Source organism: Adelges cooleyi, unplaced genomic scaffold (assembly GCF_023614345.1).
Source record: "Adelges cooleyi isolate 19-005CV unplaced genomic scaffold, UGA_ACOO_1.1 ACOO_flye_CR_arks_rails_tigmint_CR_PRNA_30, whole genome shotgun sequence".
Lineage (NCBI taxonomy): Eukaryota > Metazoa > Arthropoda > Insecta > Hemiptera > Adelgidae > Adelges > Adelges cooleyi.
In genome coordinates this window covers 23,272,272-23,283,588 of record NW_026095971.1, presented here as the reverse complement: position 1 = coordinate 23,283,588, position 11,317 = coordinate 23,272,272, and the positions used below count along the sequence as shown (strand labels likewise).

The window sequence follows — 11,317 nt, the reverse complement described above, 5'->3', positions numbered from 1 at the left end:
TTGATCATAAGCGAGTACAACGATATATTAAGAATATATAATATCAAATACATACAAATATAATATTATACTTCATAGGTACAGTATACAGGAATACATTCTTAACAAAATATTGAGGGTGACGACTGTGACATTTTCTCAAAAAGACCACTTTGAACACCACAAACTTGGGCACACTGGCAAAAGGCCTTATAAATGTATAGTATGCTCAAAGTCCTCTTCGTGTAAATCCTACCTCAAAGTACACAAACGCGCGCACACTGGTGGAAAAACCTTATAAATGTAAACTGTGCTTGAAGTCATTTTCTGAGACCAAATTTGAAGGTTTCTAGGTATTTTTTATGTCCAAAATGTCATGGTATTTTACATAGCAAAAAGTAATAATTAATAAAAGTCGATTAAAAAGTTCCATTTTGTTAGCTTGCTGTTTACCTCATACTGTTTATCGTTATATCTATTAAAGAAAAAAAAGCCAGTACGGTGGCTTAGAATAGAATAGAATTTTAGAAAATTAGTATACTTTTAGTAGTTGATTTGCAATTTGAGTTGTGTCAATAAAACAAAACAAAAACAACATATAAATGATAATTAATACAAACCAATTAATATAACACATCATTCGATGATAATACAAATCAAAGCGGAAGCATTGTCGGTTGGATGAGAATTTCATTGACAGCACAAAATGAGGGTTGTGTTAATGCAAATAAAACTGCTTCTGCGACATTTGAAGGGTTCAGGATTTGGATTCCACACTTGGAACTGATGTCGTAACGTTCTTTCGCCTACAAATAGAAACAGTATATAAGTAGGCACACGTCGTAGACAGTTGTAATTATATGGGCAGATCTGATGTTCAATTTGGTCATAAGGTCACAGCTTTAAATATATTATTTTTCGGAGACTAAGCACGAAGGGTCTGGGGATGATAGGAGGGATAAAGCTAATGTATGTCGTATCAACATACAGATTCCTTAATATTTATTTGTATTTACTTCGAAATCGCTTGTCCTGTTAAATAATTCAGTTGTGACATCGCCAGGCTGAACACACGTTACTTTTACATTATAGTCAGTCATTTCAGTTCTCAACGCACCAGACACACCTTCCATAAAAAACTTTGTACCCGAGTACACCCCAAGGCCTGCAAAAGACTAAATAAAGCATAGAATGTATTATAAATGATTATATTTAACACACCGTGCCCCGCAATGGTCATTAGTGTTATTTTAAATTGCTTGTATTGAAAAATAAAGTAACAACGAAAAGAAGCGTTCATTGTAATGTGTAAAATTTCCTAAAAAATATTTCTCTTGATTTTATTTCAAGAACTTCAAAGTAGTCCAACCACAGTCAATTTTTTCCATCGTGATAAGTTTGACCAAAGTTCTTTTTTTTCCTGTCTTTGTGGTATTAAGGTATATTTCTACTTGGCAGTTATAAATTTAACAAGTTGTAATAAATATACAGTTTTTTTACTCACTCTTCGACCAGCATCTGATGTAATATTAATTATATGACCTGACTTTCTTGATGTCATAAAAGGAAGTACAGCCCCGAGGCAATTAAGCATACCATTACAGTTAACCTGAACCATTTCCTCCCATTCTTTTAACTTGACCTTATCAAAAGAAGTATAAAACAAAACCCCGGCGTTATTGACCAAGATATCAATTGGACCAACAGTTTTATCAATATTCTCAGTCACTGTTTGAACCTAAACAAAATTTACAGTATATATTTTTTTGTACACGATTTTTAATTTATATTGAAAACTGGTAAGTATTAATTATTACATCCAATTGATCGGTAACGTCCATTTTATATGGTACAACATTGGTAATGCCTAATGCAATTAATTCGTTCTGCAATTTTATTAATCTGTCCATTCTTCGACCAGTAGGAACTACCATAGCTCCAGCCAATGCAAGCTTCTTGGCTATTTCATAACCAATTCCTGAAGTAGCTCCAGTAATCAATACTACTTTTGATTTTAACGGTAACTGTTGTAGCATCTGTGGTACACTTGGTACGTCTAAAAAGTTAAATTCTTATTGATAGAACAATAAAGTCATTAAAAATACTGTAAATATATTGTGATAGATTTGAGAAATCATTAGCTATATCATGGCTTTAAAAATCTACGGATTTTGACTTGTCCCAACCACTGTATTATTTTTTTCTTTATATATATAACCAGTACATATGTTTATTTGGATATGTTCAGCTTAAATTAAGAGTCAATTGACTTTGAACCTAACCTAACCAACCTGGAACTGGTTATACTAAAATTACTAATTGTATCTACATATATTCGTACAAATTGTGTTGTTTCTTTTCTGTTTATGCTGTACTTAAGACTACAGTCACGGACTATAAGAAAACAGATAGCTCAATCGACCGAAAACAAAGGAATTTTTTAAAAAGACCGCTTAGGGACTCGCAAAGATGTCAGTGTAGCCACATGAATTAGTCTAAAATTATCGTGCAGATATTTTACAATATTATTATACAAACTCCTTATCAATCATAAGAAATAAATGATAACCGAATATATTATCACGAATTAGAAGAAAACCGAGAACAAACTATACAGTTTTTACACGGGCTCCTATGGGCTAAAACGGACAGTGCTGGTAGGTGCATGGAAATTCTGATTTTTCTTTCATTTCGGCTAAACTGATCATTCGTCAAATGCAGAAAATAGCCGCGACATTTTTGTCGGTGTGCGAAATTTAAAAAATGAACAGTGTAGCCATGAATCACAGAGAGAAAAAAAGGAATTATCTAAGTTTTGGCATCACTGGCTAAAACTCAAGATCTTTGACCGTTTCTTGATAAACTCTAAGACTGCCATCAGTTTATTCTGTGCAGATAGTTCCTTTTTATCTAATCTGTGATATCGTTATACGATTTTATGCTTGAACCTCTGTTTTACTTTGAAGGCCTCTTCCAACTTTTTATTATCAACATCACAAATATTTGTTATTATTACCTTTAACATCGGGTTGTGGTATTAGTTTTAACGCGTTTAGAGTTTTTAGTATTCTCAGACATTCCAGATTGTCTAACTTAGGATACACCGTGTTAACTGAAGATAAATATGCATCCAAATTTGTCCTTTTTACGGTAGATTGATTTTCTAAGTAACATTTTTGTTTAAGCGTAGAATTCAGCAAATAAGTAAGACTGGCCAACTCGGGCATCGATTCGTTAACCACTGTTTCTGACCATTCTTCGTAGGGCACTTTCTTTAAATCGTAGCCAAATTCTTTCATAGTTTGCCATAAGTTTCTATGGGAAATCAAAATGAATCATTGATATTTTGTAATTGATCATGTGTTAATAGTCTATTGAAAATTACTCTGAATCATAAGGATCATTGACCAGATGATAGATTTTCCCTGAAGATTTATCTAACGTCTGGGCCAATTCCACAACGGTATTTGCTACAAAATCCACAGGTGTCAATTCAATCTATGCAATTTTTTATAAGTACCATTAGGTATACCTCGTTCTTTTTAACAGTTTAAAAACCAAAATATAATAATATACACCTGCCAATCGACATCAGGACATGTGTTGGTGTACAGAACGCCTTGTATGAGAAGTAAAGTAAGATCTGCCGTGTTCCAACAGCTTTGCACGTATCTACTTCCACTTATGTTTCCACATCTAAATATTGAAGCCGGAAATCCTTTTTTAACAACGTCCAAAATCAAATTTTCCGACATCCATTTTGTTTGTCCGTAGCCTTCTTTTAACAATGGCGCCCATTTCTTTATGTCGTCATTTTCTTGTATATTTCTTAAGCCGCGGGGAAAAACAGATGACGAACTATAATATGTACAAGTAAAATGATTATTGTTTTTGAATGCATTTTTTTCGTTTAATTTTATTATTAAAAATACCGGATAAGCCTTGAACGATATCATATAATTCATATAAATCAAGTACCTACTTGATTTATATGAATAATTTACTAATAAACAGTTAATTTAAATAAAACAAAGAAATTGAAAAATTAAACGAGAAGAGCAATGTTTCAACAGGTGGTGGAGAGGAGTTCATATTTCTAAGCAACAATAAGTATAATGTATTTAAACTACCTTATAAAGTGTAAAGGCTTTAATTTTTCATCCAAACAAAATTTGATGACATTTTTAGTTCCAAAAACGTTATCTTTGTACAATGTTCCATACGGGTAAGATATGTTTACTTGTGCTGCAGCATGTATAACATAGTCGATATCGTAACACAAGGCATCATAATCGGCATCGCCTAATCCAAATTTATGTAAGGTAATGTCACCTGAAATAATAATTGTAATTTGTGATAATTAAAAAAGTTTTAAAATTTTTCCCAATATTGGGAAAATCCCAAAATCTATATTTTGGCGTTTTCATTATTTATAAATATTATAATCAAAACTACTTCAAATACAATAGCCGCTGTATTTAATTAGTAATCACCTGTATTGCCAATACACAAATAATGTACTTACTTTTTAAGACAGTCACTCTAGAATGAAATGGTTCAAGGTCTAAATTATACTTTTTCATCGTTCGTTCAAGTTTTTCTAACGGCCTGTATTTAACCGAGTCTCTTACCAAACAGAAAACGTTTGCCTAGTTTAACAGTTAATACATGTCTTAGAAATGTATTTATACGAGTTCATGTCAAATTATTATTAGATATTAATATGATTATCTATCTATTAATATTACTTTAGTCTGTAATAGCCTGTGAAGAATAAAAGCTCCTAAAAATCCTGTCGATCCAGTCAGTAAAACATTTCCATTGTGAAACTTGTTTCGATTAATGTCCACAGACCTCCAAAACGCGCGAAGCATTTTATTTGGACTAAAATAAAATAACAACTAACTATATTGTAATGTTTAACATAACAAACACTTTAACCATAAAAATATATAATAATCGTTACATAATAATTGAGTTATCAATTTGATTTTCGAGTTCCTCTTCCAAGTTTATTTCTTTATTCGTGGATATGTTTTTATCTAGTAAAGAAGACATTGCCACAACCGTGGGATTGAGGAACAAATCGTGAACACGGAAATCAGTTTTAAACTTGTCGTTGATCTCGCCAATTACACCTGAAGCCAATAATGAATGCCTATAATAAATAAAAAAATGAATTAAAAAAACATCCATAACAGAGAGAACGGAGCACAGTGGAGTAGGGACGGTCTCGGATCTATAAACATATCAATGGCTGAAATGATAGAGATAGCTAAAACAAAAACTATTGTGTTTAAAATGTAATACCTATTTATTTATTTAAAGTTTTAACACCCCAAAGGGGTAACGAGTACAGTTATTAAAGTTATAGAAAATAATATACAGCAACAACTTGGGTATTAGATATGTACAAATAGAAATAATAGTAAATATATTTATATACAATAAACACGTGTAGGCTTAAATATATTTAATATAATATTTTTTCATTTAAGTTGGGAATGAAAGGAAAAAATCCTAATTATGTACATTGTACTTATATGCATCTAATATGCGATACTCCGGACTATGTTTAATTAAGTTTGTGGAGCATTGTGGTATTAACAACGGGCGATTATTTCTTGAATTAAAGGTTGGAGTTTTTAAGTATGTTTTGCATAGGAATTCTGGAAAGGATAATTTACAGTTTATTAATTTATGAATAAAAGCTATGTCGTTGTACAACCTTCTGGAGGCCAACGACTCTAAACCCAATTGTACAGCTAAAATATCCAGAGAGATACCCACTCGACCTAATTTGTGTGTCGTTATTCTTAAAATGCGTGTTATTCGTACTCACAATAAGACGACAAATTATGCAAGTGATTTGTAATGATATAAATGAGCACTGTGGACTTGGATAAGTGTAATTTGATTACCTTCGATATTATTAAATTAGATAAACAAGTAGTAAGAACGCCGATAAGAGGGCACTATTTAACATGCAATGAGCACTGTTTTGATTTTGGGCAGTCCAACTCAAAATCGACACTGGATTGCACGCGCACTTTTTATGATGTTAATAGTATAAAAATAAAGCGATTATTTTCGGTGAATAAATATGTTTAATGGAGAGATATTTAATAACGTGGTCGTTATCACAACGATTGTCTATACTGTACTGAGTCATAAAACACAGCCGGTCTCATTACACGCTTGTAAAACTATTGTTTTACACACTATTGTTTAAGTATCATTGGAGTTATCTTATCACCTATAAAAAAAACCTGACCACTTCTCTCCACTCGATCCAACATAACACTTAATCCTATGACGTCACGTACCTTCATCAAAGCCACCGTTCGTTTGTAATGTAATTTTATTATTCACAGTTTTTGTGTTCATATTTTTCTAGTAAATTCTAGAGTTTCTCACGTTTGACGTCTGGTCATTCTCTATCAATTAGGGCTCAGATGCTTTATTGAATTTCGCAGTTTTTGGGTTTAATGCTAACACTTGCCAGACAAATTTGACACTCAAGAGTGCCAACAAGTGGCCATTTCTCCCCCAGACGTGTATTTGTACAGGCAAATATGTGTTATTAAAAAAAAAAAAAATTAAAAAAATGTACCCGTTAAAGTAGATTTATACCGTATTTCGTTACATACTTATACATATATGCTGTAACATAATATTAAAGATGATAGCTTATATTATATTGTGCACGATTTACCCTCCGTTTTCGAAGAAATTATCCAGAACATCAATGGTGTACATTTGTAATGTTTTGCAAAATATAGTGGCAACGGTCTTTTCAGTTTCGGTTTTCCAGTTGTCTATAGAAATGTCATTTGTTTTGTTCAAATCTACTTTAGGCAGTGCTGATTTGTTTAATTTTCCCGAAGTTTCCACGACTGGTAATCTATAATAACAAATTGATCGTTATAATTAAATTTATTCAAACATAATACACATACACAAATTATGAAATACGTGTATTAGCAATAGGAAGCATAGGAACTGCAGTAGGTAACTATAAAAACTAATGGCGACACAAAGAAGAAGATAAATACTTAAACTCGATAATAACAGAGTCTTGTTTAGCTATACATTTATTATTGTAAGTGTTTTTAATTAAAGTTATGTAAAATTATAACAACAAAATAAAAATACAAATGTAATTGTACAGTTTAAAATATAGCATTTAATTTAATTCTATAAATGTTTTGTCAAGTGGATTTAACAAAACGACTATGATCATAATATTATATTGACTATCGCATTGCCATACCGATTATATGTTTACAAATTAAAATATACAAATTATTTAATGTAAAAAATAAAAAATACCTTTCGAGGAATAAATAAAACGACGGAATCATGTAAAATGGAATTTTTAGTTTCAATCGTTTCTTCAATTCCATTGCGGTTAATGTCGATTGTTGCATTAGTGATGTGTAGGCTACTAAATGCGTGCTACTGGTACACTCTTCCCCGACTGATAAAACACAAACGGCATTCACCTCGGGCTCGTTTAAAATGGTCGCTTCGATAGCCTGGAACACATTTAACCGTGTTAAATTAAGGTCCCTTTTGAATACATTGTATTTTCAGTCAGTGTGATCGACCTGCAATTCAACATTGTAACCTCTAATTTTTATCATAGAATCGCATCGACCACAAATCTCTAAACTCCCGTCGAATCGCAGATAACCCCAATCGCCTGTTTTGTATAGGCGGTCTCCGATTTCCAATGGTATTGTCTTTGGCCGTGTTATGAATCTTTGTGCGTTCAATTCTGGTCGGTTCAGGTATCCTATGGAAAGAGTTGGCCCTCCGACGTGTATCTGTTTACATATGTTAAAATAGTGTCAACTCCGTTGACGAAATAACACATTTCACTTATTACTTCTCCCGGCATGCCGATGTTCTGTATTTTAAATTCCTTGTCCATAATGAAAAAATGTACTCCCGGCAATGGTGGACCGACCGGGGCAAATGTACCGTTTTCGATTTCACTGCGCTTGGAAACATCTTGTCATTTTATATGAAAAAAAGTGTTTCAATCGCCTTGGCTTAAACCTTAACGTTAAATAATAATAATAATATGTTTTATGTACCAGCACACGCGACGTCATGGCATTCAGACACACTGTATAAGTTAAACATTTTAACCCACGGTGCAATTAGCTCCATTCTATCCCTTAATGACATAGTCATCACTTCTCCGCACAACCATATTTGTCTGAAATAAATTAGGTAATACAATTTATAATGTAAATGTAAAAAATTGTTCCATTAACAAATAACCTACTTTAGTGTTTCTAGACCTTTAGCTGCGTTGAGATTTTTGTAATCGAGAACTGTTTGAAGAAGAGATGGCGTGAAAACCATCCTTGTAATTTTATTCGTTCGAAGAAACTGCAACAACAGTGGTGGATCATAAACGACATCGTCCGGAATGATATACATTGGAACTCCTTAAAAAAAAAAGTCTAAGATCAGTCACGATTTATCTTATAAACTTAGAATTAAATTTTTAAAACACAATTTGTTTTTAACAAGATTAACAATAACTATTAACAGCTATTGAATAAGAACCCAATAATAGACAAATAGATGCAACAAGAATATTAAAATTGACGTTAACGTAAACAAGACAAATTCTATGTATATAATGATTTAATCTTTAAGAGATTGAATGAGATGACACATGGAAAGTATTGTGGGTTTTAGTAAAGTATGCCAGGCGCGTCTTGAGAGTGATCAAGAAAAGCAATGAGAGAAAAGTGGAAACCGAGGTCAGCATAGACAAGTCAAGCCGAGGATTATACCTTTTAAAAGAGGTCTTAACATCTCCCATATAAAAAATACATTGCAAGCTTCTCTGTCGGTGCTTTCATAAGGGTATGCTTTGTGTCTCCACGTGAATGAATATACAGCTCCGCGATGCGGGCACAATACACCTATATAACAAGGCAAAAAACAAGTAAGCACATTATTTTCAACAAAAAAAATAGTTTCTTATTATTTTCTGAACCTTTTGGTTTCCCCGTAGTACCAGACGAGTATACTATGCACGATAAATCGTCCAACTGTTTTGATTCATTTGGTTGTGACAGGTCTACAGTGTTTTTGAAATCCTCAAACCAGCCTCTGTCTAAAAAAATCAAGTCTTGTCTTTGGAATCGCTGTTCAAACTTTTTTTTTGTAACAATCAGTCTGGGTTTTGAATCTTCAAGTACAGAGTTTAGCAGTAGGTCGGGATACAAAATTTCCAACGGCACAAATGCGCCTCCTACACAAAAATAATAGGTATAATAAATTATTATGCACTAATGTTAAAACTGTTGCATGCAATAAATATATAATACCGGCTTTATGAATTGCAATGTAGCTGACGGTGTATTCTAAACACCGTTCCATCATTATACCAACGATTGTATTGAGGCAAACGCCAGAATTCTTTAGTTTTGCTGCTAAAACATCAGTCATTTCGTCTAATTCTTTAAAAGTAGTCTGTAAAAAACATTGTTTTTAATTTTTAGTTTACCAACAATTAATAAAATGTACATCAATAAATTCCCTTTGTAAAATATACTACAAGCAAATAGGTTACAACTTATTATAATGAAAAATATCACACAACATATTTTAAGACAGTAAATTATTTTAATACAAGTAATTCTTGAAAAAAAAGGAAAAACATTAACTAGTTAGTTGGCACGTCGTCCATTTTAATTGTAGTTTAAAAGTAAAGTAAAGTTTATTTGCAATAATAAGCCAATTACAGTCATGCGAAATAATATATATTTTTTGTTATCGAATTTTAAACCCGTTTGACACTTTGATGTCTAATTTTCTTACAACTCATAAGTAGGTAAGTATACAGTTTGAACGTTATTAATTAAACATGTGTGTATTATTATTATTGTGATGGTGTATATATTAATTAGGGCACGAGTCAAACTTCAGAGTGTACAACAAATACGATAAAAAGCTAGCCAAGTGGGTTAAGTTCGGGGCATGGCGATTTCAAAACAGGATTGGAGAGATCAAGAAAGATCATAGCTGAAAGTGATGTAAATGGTAAAAAACCATTATAATACATAATATATGGAAATCGTTTTATAGACAGTAAATGTGGTTATAATCATGTTTTTTTTTTAAATTTGTTCTTATATTTTATAGGTACATGCTACCAATTGCCATAGGTCTAAATTTTAAATCTACTTTTTCGAAAAATTGCCTATACCTTACGCCTTAATCGGACCGGATATCCAAAATGTACTGTCTGTACGTCTCACGAGTAACATAAGAATTTAGGCGCATTTTTTGCCCACTGTAACTACTGATGCCATAGAGAATACAGGTAAGATAGGTAAAATTTGACAAAAACTGATCCAGTAGCTATTTTTAATATACTATTTTTCTATGCCGGCTAAAATGCCGACTATTGCAATTAGAGAATTAGTTATATTTATTAGAAAAAAACTATATAAAAAAAGCAAGCATATAAATGCTTAAATCTACAGTTTTTTTGAAAACAGAAATAAAAAATAGGGCTTTTAGCCCACATAGAAAAGATGTTAAACTATATAACAAAAAAAAAAAAAATTATCGAAATCTGTTCGGTAGACACTTGAGAAAGTGACCTAGCGTTTTAGTCTTAGTTCCCCTAATAATAATAATTTAAATTCTTACTATTGAACCATCGACGTTAACGACAGCTGTGGCATCAGGAGTAGCTTCAACTTGTTTCTTTAGCATTTCGTCGGCACATCCTGACTGGTCGTAATCAATCATATCAGCCCAAGTAACTCGAGACATCATTCTAAAAAAGTGGTTTTGTACTATTATTATTAAATAAAATAACAACGTGTACTATTCATAAAATATTTTGTTATATATTAAAATAATAAATAGACTGATTGAAAGTTGTTTTTTTTTTTAATTTCCATTTACATATTATTAATGAAACCATCGTATTATTATCTATGACCAATAGTTATATGTTTATGATGTCAGGCGATTAGTATTGCAGTGACCTGGAACCGTGATGTTAATAAATAGGTATGCTATAAATGCATTTTTAGGTTCGTTTCACAATAATTATTATCATCGGTATCCGGTAGAGGTCTTAGAAAATCTATACAATATAATAATTAACACAATTCAATCATATATATATATATATATATATATACATGTTTTATCGAACAGATGTGCATCCGGAAGTTGTATGTAATTATTATAAATTTTTTTTATGTTATTTTACAATATTATAAAATTACTAAATGTTTTTTTTTTTTTTTAGTATTTTCAGAGCTCAATCAGCTTTTGAAACTTAAATGGT

At 31.7% G+C, this 11,317-nt stretch overlaps 1 protein-coding gene across 2 annotated transcripts; it reads right to left on the bottom strand.

Moving 5' to 3' along the window:
- On the bottom strand, positions 1 to 10,892 carry LOC126839116 (uncharacterized). Of its 2 annotated transcripts, XM_050574178.1 has the most exons (22): positions 10,666 to 10,892; positions 9,336 to 9,480; positions 9,002 to 9,259; positions 8,796 to 8,927; positions 8,276 to 8,441; positions 8,082 to 8,206; positions 7,871 to 7,995; positions 7,590 to 7,808; positions 7,312 to 7,517; positions 6,695 to 6,883; positions 4,946 to 5,137; positions 4,728 to 4,863; positions 4,505 to 4,628; positions 4,110 to 4,311; positions 3,558 to 3,837; positions 3,365 to 3,477; positions 2,996 to 3,294; positions 1,797 to 2,035; positions 1,484 to 1,717; positions 996 to 1,154; positions 600 to 785; positions 1 to 454 (listed from the first exon to the last, which is right to left on the bottom strand). In XM_050574178.1, the coding sequence occupies exons 1-21, from the start codon at positions 10,792 to 10,794 to the stop codon at positions 636 to 638; spliced, it is 3,822 nt and encodes a 1,273-aa protein (XP_050430135.1). In that variant the 5' UTR covers positions 10,795 to 10,892; the 3' UTR covers positions 1 to 454; positions 600 to 635. The 2 variants fall into 2 exon arrangements, with proteins under 2 accessions (XP_050430135.1, XP_050430134.1); XM_050574177.1 differs by having other exon boundaries at positions 1 to 785.
- Positions 10,893 to 11,317: the final 425 nt, after the last annotated feature.

Bases quoted from the DNA above. Each gene is read 5' to 3' on its own strand.
- LOC126839116 (XM_050574177.1), bottom strand. From the start codon at position 10,794: ATGATGTCTCGAGTTACTTGGGCTGATATGATTGATTACGACCAGTCA. The intron at 3,478-3,557 runs GTGTATATTATT...AAAATTGCATAG, and splicing joins GTCCTGATGTCGATTGGCAG to ATTGAATTGACACCTGTGGA. The intron at 3,295-3,364 runs GTAATTTTCAAT...GATTTCCCATAG, and splicing joins AATGATCCTTATGATTCAGA to AAACTTATGGCAAACTATGA.